The sequence below is a fragment of the Periplaneta americana genome, chromosome 7, assembly GCF_040183065.1.
Source record: "Periplaneta americana isolate PAMFEO1 chromosome 7, P.americana_PAMFEO1_priV1, whole genome shotgun sequence".
In the NCBI taxonomy this organism is placed as follows: domain Eukaryota; kingdom Metazoa; phylum Arthropoda; class Insecta; order Blattodea; family Blattidae; genus Periplaneta; species Periplaneta americana.
In genome coordinates, this window is record NC_091123.1 from 145,877,541 (window position 1) to 145,898,311 (window position 20,771).

Sequence of the window (20,771 nt, forward strand, 5' to 3'; positions counted from 1 at the left end):
ATATGGTAAAATTTTGTACACGATATTGTTGAATCAAATGCCTGAAGATGCCCAAGGGCGAAAACGTTAGCACATTAGTTATCTATAACGTTCAATGAATATTTACATTTGTAAGTGTTGTTGATGTTTTTTTGAACTATGATAAGTCATTTAGACTGAATACTAAAATAAAATAATGCAGGGTTGAGCATGATTATCTGGCCCGCCTCATCTTGCCAGATATTTGCATCACTCATCTGGTGATAGTGGTGGTCGTGGTGGTGATGATGGTGGTGATAGTAGTAATGATGATGGTGGTGGTGATTGTAGTGGCAATGGTGGTAGTAGTGGTGGTGCTGATTGTGATGATGGTGATAATGATGGTGGTGGTGATAATGGTGGTCGTGTTGGTGATGGTAGTGGTCGTGGTGATGGTGGTGGTGGGGATGGTAGTGGTGGTCGTGGTGATAATGGTAGTGGTGGTAATTGTGTTGATCGTGGTTGTGGTGATAATGGTAATGATTTTGGTTATGATAATGGCGATGGTGGTGGTGGTGGTGGTGTTAGTTGTAGTGAAAGTGGTTATGATGATGGTGATAGTGGTAATAGTGGTCGTGGTTATGATGATAATGATGGTAGTGGTGATGGTGGTGGTGGTAGTGGTGGTGGTAGTGGTAGTGGTAGTGGTGATTGAGCCAATTTGACAGTGGACTTCTAAGACTTCCTAATTATGATTTCATTAATTTGCGTCACAAATTGAGATGTCTGAACAGAAGGCTCTTTGTTCTTGGGTGTATTTGCAAAGGATCCAGTTGCTTGCTGTGCTCATTCACAATGCACAACACAACTGCCTTGATACTGAGAACAGACGCCAATACGAGGAGGGTGGAGGGAGGGTTGACATCGTTGGACGAGGAGAGGGGAAGTGAAATGGCTGAGTGTAGGAGAAAGAATAGTTTGAGACCAGATGAGTGAGTACAAATGTCTGGCAAGATGATATACAGCGGTTACTCATATCCAACCCTGAATATTTGAAATTTTCATACAGTCATCTCGTTCAAAGAAAAGAGAGCATAAACAATTTAGTTCTCGAACCAGTAGAAATATCTGGTCATGTTGACATGTTCGTTCATAAGCCATTAACATAGATTTTTTTTACGTTGTGCTCATTACAAACATTAAGTTTGTCAGCTCGTCTTCCTAGCATATGAAATACATACCTTTCTGGAATTCGCCCCCCTCATCCATTAGCCATGACTACCTGTGTGCAAGTGAGAGAGTAACTATCTTCTTCTCTTTCTAAAATTTTGTAACCCGATTACAATAGGGGCCAGTCTGCTGTTCTCTTGCAGTTTCTTTACTGGGTTTCTAGATGAAGTTTGTGTGTCAAGTTTGCTAAAGAAAAAAAATCAGATTTCTGTGGTCTGTGAAAAAAGTGAAAACTCTATTATGTCATAGGCCTATGAGGATTTGAGAAGTAAACTCGGTGAAACATTTGGATTTAAATTGAACGATCGTGGAGAAGTGTTAGTTTTAATTAGACATGTGCAGAGCAGACGATACTTAAGACATATTATATTACAGGTACCATAATTATGGGACCTGCAAGTAGTTTCGAGATGTTGGAAATATTAAATCTTAATACATACCGGGTAGTGGAAAACTTTTTTTTTAACATAATCACCATAAAATCATATAATCTCATATGTCATTTTCACGACTGGAATTATTTATTTAAAGAATATTCATATCAGATAGTCCTGCGCCGTGGCGTCACGGTCTAAGGCATCCTGCTTAGGACTCGCGTTACGGAATGTGCGCTGGTTTGAGTCCTCATGGGGGAAGAAATTTTCTCACGAAATTTCGGCCAGTGTCTGGGACCAGTGCCCACCCAGCATCGTGATGCACTTGGGGAGCTACGATAGGTAGCGAAATCCGGTTGCGAATACCAGCTATAACAGCTGGGGGGATCATCGTGCTAACCATACGATACCTCCATTCTGGTTGGATGATCGTCCACCTCTGCTTCAGCATGTGGGCGTGAGGCCAGCAGCCGGCTGGTCAGTCTAGGCCCTTCACGGGCTGTAGCGCCACGGATTATTATCATATCAGGTATGTTGTGTTTAATGAAATGCTCTACTTACCGATAGCGGCCATGTATCCTGTGATGAGTTTAGACTCTATGGAAGCCATGCCTCGGTAGTAAGCTGCCAGCAACATCTGCTCCAGTGTGAGGCACCCATCTGCATACGAACAGCCCAGCTCTCCCACAGAGTGTCCAACCATCCCATCTGGCACAATGCCCAGCAATGTGAGAGCGTCCACCAGGGCCAGCTACAAATCAACAAACAATTTTATTGCATCCCACCATTGATAACGGCAGCAATCCTGGTACTTATCTGTATTGCGCCATACTTACCTGTATTGCGGCAATGCCAACGAAACTGTGAAGAATCGTGTCGAACACAGAGGGATCCTCGGTTGTGATGATGTGCTTGAGGTCCAGTCCCTTGGTCTTCAGGATGTTGTGGCACTTGTCGATGGTAGCCGCACATACAGGGAGCTTCATTAGCTCCCGCCCCATTCCAGGCCACTGGCTACCCATCCCAGAGAATATGAACCAGATAGGACGTTTTAAGTTGTCAATATGCTGCAACACAACACGAGCTGACCAGTGACTGTGCAGCACATACAGTACATCTAAAGTTGACTATTCATTACATACTGGTACATGTTCACTACGATTCCCAGATAATTTTCCCAATTCGTTTCGCCCAAAGAAATATTTCCCAAAGCAGTTTCCCAAAACACTTCTTCCCAGTGACATTGCGCACAATGTATTTGTTGTTGTTTTCCAATGGGATCATTTAACCCATTTTGCTAAAAATGTATTTATTTTCAATTGTAATTTTTACCAATCCACATCTTTCTATGGGTGGCCGGGTAGCTCAGTTGGTAGAGCAGCTGGCTACGGACTGGAAGGTCCGGGGTTCGATCCCAGGTGGTGACAGGATTTTTTCTCGTTACCAAACTTTCAGAACGGCCCTGAGGTTTACTCAGCCTCCTATAAAATTGAGTACCGGGTCTTTCCCGGGGGTAAAAGGCGGTCAGAGCGTGGTGCCGACCACACCACCTCATTCTAGTGCCGAGGTCATGGAAAGCATGGGGCTCTACCTCCATGCCCCCCAAGTGCCTTCATGGCATGTTACGGGGATACCGTTACCTTTTTTTACATCTTTCTATGACAGATTTTCCCTTTCTCACAAATAATAAATAACAGAAACTTTAAGGAATTATAATCGCTGATTTTTTTTAAATGTACATAATTACAGTGTAAGACCAGCCTCATGGGCTAGTGGTCAGAGCTTCTGACTACAGTTCATGAGGTCCCGGGTTCGATTCACGGTTAGAACACAGGAATTCTTCCTTAAAGGGGAATGAATGTTACTGTGTTGGTCCATAGTCTGGAAATTAGGTTAGGCTTAGGTTTAAGTCCTCTCCTGGCACTTCATAATCATACTTACTTACTTACTTACTTACTTACTTACTGGCTTTTAAGGAACCCGGAGCTTCATTGCCGCCCTCACATAAGCCTGCCATTGGTCCCTATCCTGAGCAAGATTAATCCACTCTCTATCATCATATCCCACCTCCCTCAAATCCATTTTAATATTATCTTCCCATCTACGTCTCGGCCTCCCTAAAGGTCTTTTTCCCTCTGGCCTCCCAACTAACACTCTATATGCATTTCTGGATTCGCCCATACGTGCTACATGCCCTGCCTATCTCAAACGTCTGGATTTAATGTTCCTAATTATGTCAGGTGCAGTTCTGTGTTGTGTAACTTTCATACCATAAATGACTTTATTGTCAAACGCCTGGCATTAGAAAACAACAACAACAACACTTTATTTTTCACTGTTCCCCAGAAACAAAAGTCACATGAAATTAGATCTGGGGAATGAGCAGGCCATAATCCCCTACTAATAATTCTACGGCCAAATATACGAAAGTTATTAATATTAATATAACAGAAATTTTAATCCAGCGAAGTCCAGTGGGTTCGCAGATGCAAGTAGCAGCAGTAGTGCGGTTGAGGGGAGGGGAGACCTGCCACTGGTCAGCTGACAGAAACATTGGGAACGTTTTCTTCAGACTTACTGTATACAAATTGACTCTTCAGTACATAAATCTACAAGCTGATTATTTACTACATATACTGTATCTCATCACTAGTGGTTACTCTTTCTGGCATTTGTTCTGTATGTTCTCTCCATTTAGTCTGATATATGTCTACAACCTGATTGTTCTACATAGGCTACATCTACAAACTGACTGTTCTGTATACATACAATGCAAGCTGACAATTCATTATGTACATCTACAAACTGTCTATTCACATATATATTTACCTGGACGTTATGATGGACTGTCTCCCCAGCAGGTAATATGGTGTAACCACGGTATAAGTGGTTGTTGATTGGCATTGAATATACATCCTGTACTAATCTGATGAACTCCACATCCATTGGTCGCGATTCTAGCTGAAAATACAGCAATAGCAATAATAATAATAATAATAATAATAATAATAATAATAATAATAATAATAATAATAATAATAATAATAATAATAATAATAATAATGAGAAGGAGGTAGAGTTGCCAGATGCTCCCTTTTGTATGAAATATCCCGCAGTGAAGACAAAAAATCTTGTCCTGTATGAACTTGATATGAGGCGCCCAAAATTCGGTATTTATGAACATTGCTTCATAGATGGTCAACTTTCTTTGTTTTTACAGTTAACTAATGTCAAATAAGAAACCAAATATGAATATTCATCATAAATTTGTATACACTATAAAAAAAAGAATTGTGTTAGAAATTTAATACAGCACTATAATGGAAACCAATTTTTAAGAGGAATATACACATACATTAACAAAATATAGTATCAGTATTTACAATCTTTACAATTATGTATCCCAAATATGAATTTGAGATATCAGTAACATGCCTTCCAAATTTTAATAATAAAACATATGGATGGTTAATAATATAACTGTTTGAATGGTGCAAGAAAATGGTATGTTTGTCTTATAGTGTGTATTAATATGCCAGTATACCGATATGCTCTGAGCTGATATGCATGGAGTTCCCCCAACCTCAGAAGTTCTCAGAATACCTTCTGCAAATTTTAAGTCTACAACACTGGAGAAAGGTAACACATACTGTAGAGATAGCAAAAGTTTTTTTTTTCCTAGTACCATACTGTTCCACATGTTCCAGTCCTACACCTGAAATACCGATATTAGATTCGAATTTTATTGACAGCTTCACAAATGAATTGTGAGATGGAACTTTCATACTAGTATATTGTCTGGGAAGAAATTCTAAGAGACTGTATGACGAAGGTAACACGCTTTTGGGAATGGGCTGGATACAGTACATGATTCGAGGGAGAAAATATTGATCTCACAGCACGATTTCTGTTTGTACTATAAGACTAAATATGTAAGTGGATTCTTGATCAGAGGGAAATTCGAAAAGAAATTAAATAATTATTACCGTACTACAGTATCAAACATAACCTACAATGTGTTACAACCTCTTTCATGAACTCTAACATAAAATTTCACTGTAGTGTGTGGTGCTGGAATAGGTGGAATTGGAGGTAAATAAACTCCACAAAAGAGAATAAATCATGGTTTCCTGTTCATTTGTTTATCAGTATGATGTTGTGGAATTACTTGTGTGGTCAATCTGGCAGCTCAGTCAATGAGAAGACTCTGGTGACAAATATATATCAATACGAAAGAACAGACAAATCTATATAAATCACTTCTCTGTCTGTTTCCAACTCAAGTTAATATAATACTGTACCTTGAAACACAAGTCTTCGAGTCCTTTCTGCGTCCTGGCAGAAGCCACCACTAATCTGGGTAAGCCGTCATCGTGTGTCTGCTTGGGTGTGCTTCGCTTGAAGGACTTGAGCAGTGCATGTGCATACACTCCAGTAAGACCAATCGAGTTCACGGCTACCAGACCGCCCTCCCAGGGTGTCGACTCTGTGACAACCTGAATGCAACAAAAATGTCAAATGCACTGCCTCTACTCGAGTGTCTGCAGCATAATGGAAGTCATCTCACCTTGAGTCTGTTGTCACGCAGGGCAGGCACATCACAGGGCTTCTCGTAGTTGATGTTGGGAGGGATCTTTCCTGTCTGCATCGCGATGAGGACCTTGCAGATGGAAGCAAACGAGGATGCTGCGTAACAGTGCCCCATGTTGGATTTGACAGAACCAATCAACAGTGGCGTCTTGCGTTTCTGGAGCAGGACTGCCTCAACTGCACTCAACTCCTCCACGTCTGAACCCTGCCATACATACATAGTTTAAATGCCATCAACCTCTTAAATTCTGTGGCCAGGAGGAAAAAGGTCTTACGTCAGTTTTTTTTCAATGAGATTTTTATATATTCTGAAAGCAGAAACAATTCTCTACAATCTGGTAAAACGGCTAAAGTCAAATAAGACTCCTGACTCGATTTATAGAGTGTTACCAAATGTCCTAAGTATTTTTTGAATCGAGCACACACAGAATAAAGAACTTAAGAATATTTAATACTTTGTTCCTTACAAAACATCACATGTTTTCTTTCCATGCTTCCCTATTAAAAAGGTCTAAATTGTATTTTAGCCATTTTATCACATACTGATGCCCTTTCCTTTTAAAACTTTAAGCACCAGGGTAAACAGTCCTATAATTGTTTAAGACCCATTTTGCATTCCTAATAATTTGCATTTTTAATTTATTTTTACATGAAAAAGGTCTTATGTTTAATAGTCCCTTCTACTCAGTTTGGCTTCTAGTCTTAAAAGGGCTTAAGTACGGCTATTTTTGGAAATAATCAAGAAAATTTTTAAATGAGCAACATAACCTATTTTATAAGAAATATAAACAAATAATATCCAGGAATAATATCTTAATTAAAAAAACTCTATAAATGACACCAATTTCAATCTTTCTACTGCTTTCGTGAAAAGTGTAAAATTTTTACTTAAGACCTTTTTCCTCCCGGCCACAGAATTAATCTGTTAATAATTGTAGATTTTCCTTTCAATATCTTTCTATATTTTTGGTATAACAAACTATTCTCTTTTTGCTTGCTTCTTCTTGAATTCCACAATTTCTTCATTCATATCTGTCATACATTAAGTCACTAATTTATTAGCTTAAAATTAAATATGTAAAACAATATTTTAAAACTGTGTGAATAGATCTACAGGCGTATAATTTAACAAATGCCTGATCAGGAAGTTGATAGGAAGTATAATATGGGCTTGAAAAGGTGAAAGGGGTTTTGCACTTTACAACCCAGTAAATATAGGTGGGGAAGTAATGTAGCCATTCTGTAATGTGCGTGCCATTACCTGCTCAGTCAATGCTTATGTGCTAGTAGCCACTAGTTGGTAGGTAGTGCATACCGTTTTTAACATTATCAGTAATAGTGGTGTGCACTGTCTGCCACCTAGCGGCAAAATAACTTTAATTGAGCGGCAGTTAACTCAACCATAGGATGCGATCTAGCAGGCAGTGGCGCGTGCAAAATATAAAGGCTAGTGCATTGTCTCATTGACAAAATAGATTATCGTATACTGTAGGTTGACAACATTGAACTTATTTAAAGAAAAGGCAGGCATTGTGACGACAGTCGTTAGCCCATAAGTCGGCCTCTAGCTTTTCAGTGTCTCTGGACTACAGTGCTTTATGTAGTGCTGGACATCACATCAAGTGGTTCACATCCATTAGGGACTTCAAAGTATGTGTAACTTGTGCATGCAAGCGACAACAGTAACGGGACCTGGAGACTTGCTTTTAATACTTCCCTCATCCCCTTTCTTTCGCTGGTAAACCCCGAAGTGACCTGAGCACTGAGGGGTTATACTGTTCAAACATCTTTGTTAAGTGACATAAAAGATGGAATCGGTAGGGGAGAAAAGTTTACGACTTCTTGGGAGCATATGTATTACTGGAGAATAAAATTCTCAGCAAATATTTGTATGAGGTGAATATATATTTTTAATTTGTACAATCGTTCTTTTTTGTTTTTTTATATAATTTATGTGCGGTTTATTTTAAATGCATTAAAAATATACAAAATGTACAATAACGACGTAAAAAGGCTAAAAAAGACATTTAACCTTAAAATAGGCAAAAAAGGCAAAATAAAAATTGGGCCTATCACCCCCAAATGTGTGGAAACGTGCTTATCTCTAATAGGTCTTTCATACATACATTCAGTTTAAAAAAAGGCATTTTGCCTAACATCCAGGCTCTAATAATAACTATGAATCGTAGTTTGGCCCATATTATATGGGAGAAAACATTGCGACATACAGTATACTACTAAACACATTAAAAATCATTACTGACTCAGCGTTATTTAGTTAAGACTAATTGATATGTGGTATATATAAGTAGTTAAAATGAAAATGTGGTTAAGAATAAATAATGCTAAAATTGATCAAGAAGAGAAAAAGAAATTGGCTGAGTCACTGGCAGAGAAGATTGCACTGGGAGAAAAATGTTCGGGGTATAAGAAGATATCAAATAATAGACAACATTAAGATATATGGATTTTTATTTTAGTTGGTTATTTAACGTTGCTGTATCAACTACTAGGTTATTTAGCATCGATGAGATTGGTGATAGCGAGATGGATATTTGGCGAGATGAGGCTGAGGATTCGCCATAGATTACCTTGCATTCACATTACGGTTGGGGAAAACTTTGGAAAAAACCCAACCAGGTAATCAGCCCAAGCGGGGATCGAACCCACGCCCGAATGCAACTTCAGACCGGCAGGCAAGTGCCTTAACCGACTGAGCCACGCCGATGGCTAAGATATATGGATCATATGCGGAGACTAAGAGGAAGCGGAAGAAAAAAGGAAGGGAGAAAAAGAGATGAAAGAAAAATATGAACATTATTTTAGAGAGGTAAGCATACCACTGTTATTTTAAAAAAGCTTTGGAAAACTTCGGAGTCACTACTGATGATGCTTTACAAGAAGGTTGAGACACAGGTTATTAAAAGTGTTAGTCTACGTTATGTGTTTCAAATGTAAGATGTATTCATAGGAATTTCATGTGTTTGTGTTTGTGGGTGTGTGAGAGAGAGGTCTTACAGAACTCAATTATTAGGACCATGCATTTTTCCAAAATTCACCTTGCTAGTATGGCATACCAATTTCTCTCGACGCGACCAACCAGCAGTCCAGGCCTGCATCATACAAAGAAGTCCACTGTTACCTTGGTTGCACTGCCATCAGCTTCCAGAAACTGAATGGTTGTAGGGTCGACACCACAAGTTTGATAGAAGCGCTCCATCAAGTTGATGAGGGGCTCTCGCATAGGCGTAATGAGAGGTGTCATCCTATTTCCACATATCTCAGCAGCTGAATGCACCACACATGCATATATCCGCTTGGCACATTTGGCTTTCTGTAGTAACATCACTGCCACACCGTCACTCCGACCATACCCATTCGCTGAAGTAAGAACATTCAGTCACTGATACACCTGCACTGAGCAAAAGATGAGTAGAGGCAAGTTTAAAGTAGACTAGAATCGTATGAAATGCTGAACTGGTAGGAAACAATAATAAAAAACAAACAGAGAAATATATTGTGACAGAGCTGGGATCAGATCTCGCGACTGGTGGAGGGATTGCATGGTCGGCCGTGGTTCGGCGTGGGTTGCGTGCGCGTCTGCTTCCTGTGGCATGTGCTGTGGCATAGAGAGGAGGGAGGAGAGGAGAGAGAGCGACTGCTGCCGAGAGGGGAGATATCCAGATTATTCGAGAATGCCATCTCTGGACATCCGTGGAAATCTCTAGCATCGTAGAAATTTCTCGTAACTATGGTTGAGTTATAAATACAACACGCGAGTGAACTTGAGTTACTGTTGTCACGCCAGGAGAAGGCGGCTGAAGTACTTAGACGGGGCGGAGGGGAAACCGTCGCGCATGCGCACTGCGCTGTTCACTGCAATATTCCTGTTTCACAAACATCTACTGCACGTGTCTATGAATCTTTGCGACTTTGTGAAAATAATAGTGGGGTTTTTACTGTAGTGTTTTATTAGTTTCAACAAGACAATTGTTTTCAGTATACCACAAATCTTGTATTGCTTTAGTTATCCTTTGCTTTTCATGTTAATAGTGTTGATAATAATATAGTTAATAGAATTTATGTTATTGTATACTGTTATTTAGGTTTATAGCAGTTTTTTGTTTATTGTAAATATGTCGACAAAGAGGAAACAAGGATTGACAATCTATAGCGAAGAAGAACAACAGTGCCTTTGCATTCCTCTTACAAAACCTACAGCAAAGGTAGAAAAGTACTCTAATCTATCCACAAGAACAATACAGCGTATAAGGAATGAAATGAAAGACTGCACAGAAAAGAAAGTGCGTTGTCGACACCGGAGGGAGAAAAAAAATGTAAACGTCCAGAGTACCGAAACGCAAATGTAGATGACTTCGACGGGAGATTGACAAAAAAGATATAATTGAGAATTTTTATTTGAAAAAAAAAGAGGGCCACCGGCGTAGCTCAGGAGGTAGCGTGTTTGCCTGCTGATCTGCAGTTGTGCTCGGGAGTGAGTTCGATTCCCGTTTGTGCTGACTACCTGGTTGGGTTTTTTCCGAGGTTTTCCCAAGCGGAAGGCGAATGTCAGGTAATCTATGGCGAATCCTTGGTTTCATTTCGCCAAATACCATCTCGCCATAATCAATTCAATCGACACTGAAGAAGTTAGTAGTTATTACAGTGTCGTTAAATAACAAATAAAAAAAATAGTACCAAGCTGCAACAAACGTCTACCCTTTTACAAGAGAAAATTGATTTGAAATGAAAGACAACATTAAGACGAATACTGAAGAAAAAGGATTTCAGGTGGAAGAAGTGTGCAGCAAAAAAAAAAAATGAGGAAAACACTGTAAATTAGAATACATGAAGATATCTACAGCAAATAAGAAAGCTTAGGAAAGTAGAAAAACCGATTTTGTATCTGGACGAAATGCGGATAGATAGGCCTACCAATTTAACGTTTCCCAAGTTCTGGCACGATAAAAATGTCACGGGAGTTTTGACTACCGTAAATGTGTCCAGAACACTCATTGTTGTCCATCAGGATGGGGGCGGTGGGGCTAATGGCTTTGTTGAGAGATTCGAATTAATATACACGGCTGGAACATAAACAGACGATTATCATGGACAGATCATACTCCAGAAATTAAAAAAAATGTGATAATGATAGTCATAGCGACAGCACCGAAGATGCGGAATCCTTTATGTCTGACTCCGTTCCCGTGTAGCCAAGTAAGTGGACGAAGTTTTCAGGTCAGAGTGTAGCGTAAAGTTCCCCCCGTCCCGCCTATCTACTCCCCGCGCCAACTCATAGCGCGAAGACAGTAGTTGTGTTGTTGTAATCGTTGGACAGCAAGCCAGCCAGTCTTGTGTAGCAGTGAAGCCAGCTATGAGACCGAAGTTCGACTTGAGTTGTGTCCGTAACTGTGGAGCCGGAAGTCCTGAGTTTGAGTGCAGTGGACTGCAGTTGGGGGACCTGATTTCGAAGTTCAGCGGATTGTCTCTGAAGGTCTGGGGTTCGAGATACTGTGAACTCGAGTGACTGAGCTAGAAGAATCAGCCAAGGCAAACGAACTGTGAACTGAGAACTGACAGTTCTGATTTGTAAATAGTGCTTTGTGAACATTAGTTAAGATTAACAGTTCATTGTTGTTCTCAATAATCCAAGTAAATTGTCATTGTCGTCGGTGGACTGCAATAACGAATACTGTGTTACTGTGTGGAGTGGAAATCCCATTGTTGACGGGAGTAGAATTAAATTGTAGAAAGTGATTATTACTGTTTTGAAATAAAAGTTACATTGTTGAGTTGGAATAAATTTACAATATTATCATGAATTAAGTAATGACACTACAAAGAATTGAATATAGGACAGTATGTTGTGTATGTTGTTGAACTCATTACTCTATTGCAAACATACAACACATTCTTTTAATCTTGTGGCTGCAATGATTCCTAAACTTCGAATTTATGAAGGTAATGATGATTATGACACAACATTGACGTTGATGGAGTGGTGATGGTGGTGGTAGTGATGTTGATGATAAATAAACGAAACAAAACACAAACTAACTGTAGCATTGTTGTTTACTGTGGCCTACTTCATAAGTAAATCCTAAACATAAATACAGAGTGAGGGGTATAACTGCATTAATTTGAACTAGTAATAGATATCAATAAAACTACCGGTAGCAGATAAGTTCGAATAACCGTTTCTCTATCTATAATGAATATGGAAAAAATCGATTTTTTTATTGAATGACTGAAAATGGATACATTGCAACAGCGCAATGCCTTTTTACAGCTGCGGAAATTCGAAGCCTAAAGCAGAAGTAATAAATAATAAGCAAAGGATTAGCTTCTACTTGTATCGAAAGCCTTTCAGTGTGGAGGCAATCGATAACAGCTGATTTGTAGGTCAGTGTGCTTTCTAAAGACGTAAATTCATACATGCGGTGTTATTTTTATGAATAAAGTAAACAGAAATAGGTTAGGACCTAGTCATGAGTGTATGGATACATGAACGTCCTCACACAGGAGAGACAATTAGCATCATACGAGAACACTTTAGGAAACGAACTTGTGTCTGCCATTTCAACTCACAAAATGACGATTGAGTGAGGTGAATTTAACAACAATAACAAAGGTATACCGACATAACAACAATGCACAAACAACAATTACTAATGTTATGAATATTAATAATAATAAATAATTACAATATAATAATAATAATAATAATAATAATAATAATAATAATAATAATAATATATGCTATGCTAATAAGAAACTAGTAAAGTATAGGGGTATACAGATTTCCCGGACATACTGTACAATAAAACCTCGTTAATTCGGACCCCAATAAGCTGGATTTCACTTAATCCGGACAGGCAAAAAAAAAAAACAATTAGTTTGGAAAAATTAAAGAACCTTGTTTTAAGACTTACTTTATACATTAGAACTATGGAATTACAATATTACACCTATAATATATAAAATTCTACTGCATTGTATATATTGTTTTACATTTTACTGTACTTTATAGTGTATTTAGGTCTATGGTCTGTGCATAAACGTGTTTTGTTGCTATAAACGAAGTTTTAATGCACTTTCTATTATTCTTTTAGGTTATTTCAGTTAATCCGGACTTTCGTTAAACCAGTCAACATATCCCCCTCAATTAGTTCGGATTAACGAAGTTTTACTGTACCAGCAATTAATTAATCCTAACAAAAAAGTTTCATTCAACATGAGCTGTGCCATTCTAGTAACATCTGATGTAATTTGGAATGGACTAAATCACCACTGTGTGTTATTAGCTTAAAATAACGATCTGTTATAATCTCTTATTGAACATTATTACACTCCCTATGTACTATTCTCTCATAAATTAACTTGTATATTTCATATAATGAGAAAATAAAAACAAATGAATCACATTTTTTGCTGTTTGCTGTATTCCTTTCCACTCACCTGCAGCATCAAAGGATCTCGTCTTGCCATCTTCAGAGAGTAGTCCGAGCTGCTGGTAGTGGTAAGATACTTCGGGCAGTAACACTAGACTAATGGACGAGATGATGGCTGCATCCACACGTCCGCTCTTGATGGCGTGGTACGCAATGGTAAGGGACTCTAGGCCACAGGTCTCCATCGACACTATAGTGTAGCTAGTGGCTGTAACACGAACACATTGCTTAGTTTATGTCAGATCTGAAACGCAAGCAGTATGAGTGCTTGATTAGGTCATCTGTTAGGCCACTGTGTTTGAATGCAATAAAATGCAGATCATCCACTACCACTACGTTTGTTTCCAGAAATAAATGGAAAGAAACTAAATGAACTACTGAAATGACCAAGAAGTCTTGAACCATGTGAAAGCATACGAAGTCACTATGAAAAATACAACAATGAGTGAGTATTGTTCTGTAGCACTAGACAAATTCAAGATAGATATGGAATCATAGAATAGAAGTAAGAATTTTATTATTTTATCACCACCACCATCATCATCATCATCATCATCATCATTATTCAGTAGGTTTAAATCATCTGTCCACAACTGACTCTTAAATAATCCATTTTATAATGGTCAAGAATTTTTTTGTTTCTAATGATATTATTTTCTAACCACTCATTTTACTAATTTAATGTATTTATTGTATACCTATTTTTGACTCGCCACATACTCTAGAAGTTTCTGGCTAAATAAAGATTGATTGGTTAATTGACTGATTGATCGATTGATTGATTGATTGTTCACAGCAATATTTTTTTAATTAATTTCATTAATATATCAATGTATGTAAAATGGTGTATATAACAGCAACAACAACAACAACAACAACAACAATAACAATAATAATAATAATAATAATAATAATAATAATAATAATAATAATAATAATAATACATTTCTCAGAAGACTTTTGAGTTCCCTACCATATCCATTTCAGAACAACATACAAATTCCATCTGTAAGGTATCTAATACTTATAACAAGACCTGAAGATGCACTTACTATGTTGAGCCCGTTATGTATGGCTACTCCAAACATCTAGGCCACTAGTAAGTTATTATTCAATCTGTCTTAAACAAGAGTTACTGGTAATCAGTTCATAGGCCTACATTGCAATCTCGAAACTTCATTGTTGTGTTAAGTATGTGCTAAAGAAATTGGAGTGTCAAATACTAGAGAAAAACTACCATTTCCGGCATTGAAGTTTGCTAATTCTTCCCATTTTTTACGAATTTGGCAATTTTTTATATTAAGTTTAAGCACAATTTTTTTTATGAATATCGCTGAGTCATACATTCATTGATCACGAAATTCCATTGTTTTATTTTCGACTATGAAAATTTAAAATAAGTGCGAAAATGGGTTTGTCTTTCATATTTCATCATACGGAAAGCATGGCTGCTCAGCTGTGAAAAATGAAAATCTGTGTGTCACGCATGCACAATGCTTAGGTTTGTTACACAATAAGAGGATATGCGTAAAAGATATATAAGCTTACCAAATTTTCAGCAATAATATGCAACTATGGAATAATGTGGGTGAATGAGTTTTTATTATTATTATTATTATTATTATTATTATTATTATTATTATTATTATTATTATTATTATTATTATTATTATTGTTACTACCGTTTTTTTTAAAGTGATTTCCATGTTTAAATTCAACTTTTTCTTCGTGATTTACATGTTTAAATACAGACATTTTTCACGATTTACATACTTAAATAACGACTTTTTATTTACCGAATTTGATGTATGTATTTGATTCACCGTTTTACAGTGTTCCTACAAATAAGAAATTAACATATCGAAGGTTGGCTTTATCTACGTTGTGAATTACTTATTCATTAACAGCAATGGAACAAGTCCGATGTATACCTTTTTTAAATAGCAGTTTCATAAAGATCACGGGATTAGGCTGTAAACTTTGTTATATGTATAAGTTGAAAAATGACACACCATGCAGATCGAGCCAGTACGACAACCTGTTGGCCAGCATGGATCGACTGTGGCCCAGGAACTCCAGACCCGACTGGACGTTGCTGTACAGCCACGTGTTCTCAGACTCGCAGACGCCAGTACTGGATATTACTGCCGTGTGTGTCTGGCGCAGCTCGTTGGGATTTATCCCTGTAACACAATCAGCCGATGTTCAAGATTTTTATTTGCTCAGAATGAGAGGGTTCTAGGCATTTTATCACATAGGTTTATTATTACACAGACAGTCTGCAGTGGTCTTTGATGCCTCCTGAATCAGGAAAACAGGGCAGAGAAGTTTCATTTAGAGAATTCGAAGTGAAGAGTAAACTGTGGACTCTTAATGGATGTACGAGGATTGTTCATAAAGTAATTTTCGTTTTCATAAAGAACACGCAGTAATCAGCATAGTGATGCCGTTTTTGCAGTGAATATTTTGTGATTTAGTTCACTTTGAGCAATGGTACAGAGAGGATCGTGAGGCTGTTACAGTGCTATGTGTGTTCAAAATGTGTGCTCTAGTTGACAATCCTGCCAGCTGTGAGATATGATTTCTTGTGGAGAAAACTGTAAAACTACTGACATCCATCATGTTGCGCACTTTCTTTTTTTTTGCATGACTATGCCTGCCTGTGTATTGTCAATGTACTGTGTCTGAACTGCAGAATTATTTCAACTGAGAAGTATTTGGTTACCTTCCATACAATCTGATTTGGAGCCTAGTGATTAACATCTTTTCATGCATATAAAGAAGTGGCTTGCATCACAGAGCTTTGACGATGACGAACAGTTGCAGTCCAGCAACATAAGTTTGCTTCAGCCACAGACAGGAGACTTCTATGTCTGCAATATTCGTTAAACATTATGACAAGTGTCTCAATTTAGCCGGAAACTATGTACAAAATTAATCAAAGTCTGTAGTTTCAAACTGTTGTAAACAAATCCTGTAACCACATGGTCATTTTTGTTACAACGGAAGTTACTTTATGAATAGCCCTCCTACTGTCTTGGGATATCTCTGAAGTTTTAGGTATTCTATTAAGACCAAATTCGTAGAATTAGTAAGTTACCAATATGCAATACGTATAATGGATAACGTACAGCCTTAGACACAAAAAATGATCGATCTCCTGTAGCATAATTTGTCTAAGTCCACTTTGGGCAGCACCTGGTTTACATGACTACGGAAAGGATGTTTATTTTGCACACAATTTACTCCTTGAATATCTCAATATTATGTGAAGAATGTAAATTATAGCTGCTTTCTGTTGGTAATTGGTATAGTAAAAAGTGCCATATATTTTTAAAACAAAATGTGATTTATATATATATATATATATATATATATATATATATATATATTTCTGTGAATGTCTAATGATAATTTTGTAATAAAAATTATCTATCCTTACATCTAAATAACATTTAACAAGATTTATTCTAAAATCCTTACGCAGCTAAAAGCATGAAGGGTTTAGGACGGGAGGATAGAAGAGGCCAGTAAGCTTAAAGGGGCAGATTCGAGCGAGTGGAATAGATCTGCCTCTTCAAAGCAGACTTCGGTTCTTGTCATGCTCGACAAATTTGAACCAAACATAGTGCTTAAAATGCACGACACTAGTGCACACTACAATAGTAAGCTGGAAAGTTTGTTTCCTGTATAGGTACTTGTTTGTCTATTGAGTCGATACTGTAAATGTATGTATGTCAAAATGAGTGAGGCTCTTTCCTCTGAATCACTTTCTAAAATAAACGCATTATGTGATGTCTCTGATTCACTGTTGTTGTTTAAGGCCTATGCAAGTTCTGTACTTGTGCCAGCTGTGCAGGAGAACCATTGTAACATTGCTCCTTTAAGCCCCACAGTGTAGATGAACTAAAACAAATTTTGTTTTCCATTACCATATTTGTCACCTATATTAATCCTATTTCAAATATGCCAATTTGAAAAAAAGAATTTGGCAATTTCATTTTCAAATGTTAGTAGTGCCTGTAACTGTTAACCACTCACCAGCATCAACAATGGCTTCATAAGCCCTCTCCATGACAAGACGGGTCGTCACATCCATTGTGGAGGCGTGCTTGCTGTGGATTCCAAAGAAGCCCGCATCGAATTTGCTCTTGTCCCTCATCAGCCCAACCTGTATTGGTACACGAAGCTTGCCTATGCACACAGATAAAATAATTGTATTATTTATACTTCACTTAATGGATTTTTTTGGAGAATTTTCCAAGCATTGGCCAATATCATCCAACATTTCTTCCATCAAAACTCTTTTTTCCTTTCTGCATTTCTTATACTTCCATTCTCCCGAAATTTACGTACTAATTTACGAATTGTTTGATGAGCTAAAACCTTCATATCAAGAAATCTTTCTGCAAATAAATATCTTCGAACTTGATGAGCAGACTCTGTAGCCTACATATAAATGAATGAATATACAGTGCTCCAAAGGAAACCTAAACTCAGCGATATTACACACTTTTTAAAGAAATATTGCAGTTACAATGGTTAAATGACTGACTCAACTAATGGAAAATTATAAATTTCACATTTTCAGTGCAAACTCATGTGTATGATGATGATGATGATAATAATAATAATAATAATAATAATAATAATAATAATAATAATAATAATCGACATCATCATCATCATCATCATCATCATCTGCCTGTCAAGTAATAGGCCTAGAGTCGACGGCAATTTGGAAGGCGGTAGTCTGCTAGCGTTTGCGTCGAGAGAGGCAGATAGAGAGGGTAAGGCACCGTACAACATTGCCACATCGTACTTCATGCTCACATGCGATGCAAATAGCGCAGGAGAGAATTTAAATTATCAAAAGACAATAATGACCTTAGACGTTGATTACTGTAAGCATGACACCAAACAAACCCTGTTTCCTTCACTAACAATATTCTTTGCACGGTTCTCAATCCCACACCACATGCTTCTGCAGTCGTTTCTTGCACTTGGCAACGTTGCAGCCAGCATCAAGATGGCCGGCAGGGTTGTGCTCGTCAACGTTTTTAAAATAATTATACACCTTAAAAAATATTTTCCGCACCTGCCTGTGCAAGACTTGTCTTTTTACAGTCTCTTCTTCCATTTATTTATTTTACACACACAGTAAATGTTAGTTTTACTTATTCAATGTATTGAAACACTCACACGTGAACAAACAAACTCGGGAAGTACTTGTTACAGACTGATTCTGATTGGTTCTGCTGTACAAGCTTGTGACGTCACATGCCAGAAATGCTATGGCGCATATAGCAGTTGACCGCCTTCCGAACTGCCATCTAGTCTCGTGACCTATTATAGTCCCCTGCCATCTTCGGGATGGTCGACCCACAGATCTTCTTCCTCTGGGGATATACTAGTACCGCTAATAATAATGGTGGTGGTGATGGTGGTGGCGATGATGATGGTATAATAATAATAATAATAATAATAATAATAATAATAATATAATAATAATAATAATAATAATTTTTTCTGCATTCAGTAAGACCTTACAAATCTCTAATCTGAAATCGGTGGCTTATACTGATTTGCCTCATTTCTACAACTTATATTTTATCAATATTATTGAAAATAGCTCAAGAAAAATTATAATTACTGTATCCTTAATTTTTTCTTAAATGGAATATCTGTCTCTGTGTGTCTTTATGACTGTCTTATGTTTCTATCTACTTATGTCCATCTCAATGTCTGTCTACCTGTGTGTATGTATATGTTAATCTCTCTTTGTGTCTGTTTACGTGTATATCTGTCTATCTATGTATATGTGTCTGTCACTGTGTGTTTTTAGCATATGAACACTAGTTTCAAGCTCTTCTAGTAACGGAAGGAAGAAGCTCTCTTTTCTTGCCTCCGTAGGCAGGACGTCTCTATCTCTCATGCATGTCTTAAAACTGGAATATTAATTTTCTGTGCATTGCTTACTATTCTTCCACAGAGGATCTTCATTAGGTCTCACGAGATCTGCCATGTTAAACAGGTTCTCGCTGAACTCGTCAATGTTGTCGGAATCTGGGAACTTCCCACTGAAGCCACTGATGACGACATCATCATCTGCAATATCCTCCTTCATCTTCATCCCAATGGTCACCATCTTGAACTTTATTTCAACCACTGGTTGCTCAGCTCACATCTACCAGAAATAATCAAATCACTATACACTTCATATTCTTTGGCTGATCTGGAGATTTTTACCTCTCTCTCTCTCTCTCTCTCTCTCTCTCTCTCACCCCTTATCTCTGTGTATCTATAATAATTTCTATATACAAGACTACCTCAAGAATATGAACTGGAGAAAGAGAAATTATCAAAGTCAATCTATTGTAATAAATAGCAAACAGCTCATTACATTTAAGTTACTATTTGGTTAATTTTTAATGACTAATTTTGAATGCCTAGGACTCATGATACGGAATGAGTACTGGTTTGAGTCCTCATGGGAAAGAAATTTTCTCATGAAAATTCGACCAGTGTTTGAGACCAGTGCCCATCCAGCATCGTGATGCACTTGGGGAGCTACAATATGTAGCAAATCGTTTACGAGAGCCAGCTATAATGGCAGAGGGGGGGGGGATCATCGTGCTAACCAAACGATATCTTGATCTGGCTGGATGATCGTCCTCCTCTGCTTCAGCATGTGAACATGAGGCCAGCAGTCGGCTGGTCGGTCTGGGCCCTTACAGATCCATACCACAACACACACACAATTGTCTTCACTTAGTGAATTTATTTTTTATTTTATTTTACGACGTTGTATCAACATCTAGGTTATTTAGCATCTGAATGATATGAAGGTGGTAATGCTGGTGAAATGAATCCGGGGTCCAGCACCGAAAGTTACCCAGCATTTGCTCGTATTGGGTTGAGGGAAAACCCAGGAAAAAACCTCAACCAGGTAACTTGCCCCAAACGGGATTCGAACCCAGGCCACCTGTATGTATGTATGTATGTATGTATGTATGTATGTATGTATGTATGTATGTATGTATGTATGTATGTATGTATGTATGTATGTACTGCAGGTACCAGTAAGATCTGTCCACTTGGATTCATTAGATCTGCTTAACACAGGAAGACTGTAGTTACAATGAAGAAGAAAACGAAAACAAAGAAC

At 37.8% G+C, this 20,771-nt stretch overlaps 1 protein-coding gene across 2 annotated transcripts in view; it reads right to left on the minus strand.

Annotated features, from left to right (window-relative positions):
• The window catches only part of LOC138703526 (fatty acid synthase-like), a 75,255-nt gene that overhangs the window by 44,155 nt on the left and 10,329 nt on the right, over positions 1-20,771 (minus strand). For both annotated transcript variants that reach the window (XM_069831451.1, XM_069831450.1), the window contains exons 2-11: positions 19,583-19,790; positions 17,645-17,797; positions 15,616-15,786; positions 13,611-13,811; positions 9,295-9,533; positions 6,130-6,357; positions 5,864-6,058; positions 4,392-4,523; positions 2,399-2,629; positions 2,124-2,313 (exon numbers count right to left, since the gene is read on the minus strand). In XM_069831451.1, the coding sequence (XP_069687552.1) occupies positions 2,124-2,313; positions 2,399-2,629; positions 4,392-4,523; positions 5,864-6,058; positions 6,130-6,357; positions 9,295-9,533; positions 13,611-13,811; positions 15,616-15,786; positions 17,645-17,797; positions 19,583-19,751 (1,909 nt within the window). In that variant the 5' untranslated portion in view covers positions 19,752-19,790. The remainder of the gene's footprint in view (positions 1-2,123; positions 2,314-2,398; positions 2,630-4,391; positions 4,524-5,863; positions 6,059-6,129; positions 6,358-9,294; positions 9,534-13,610; positions 13,812-15,615; positions 15,787-17,644; positions 17,798-19,582; positions 19,791-20,771) is intronic.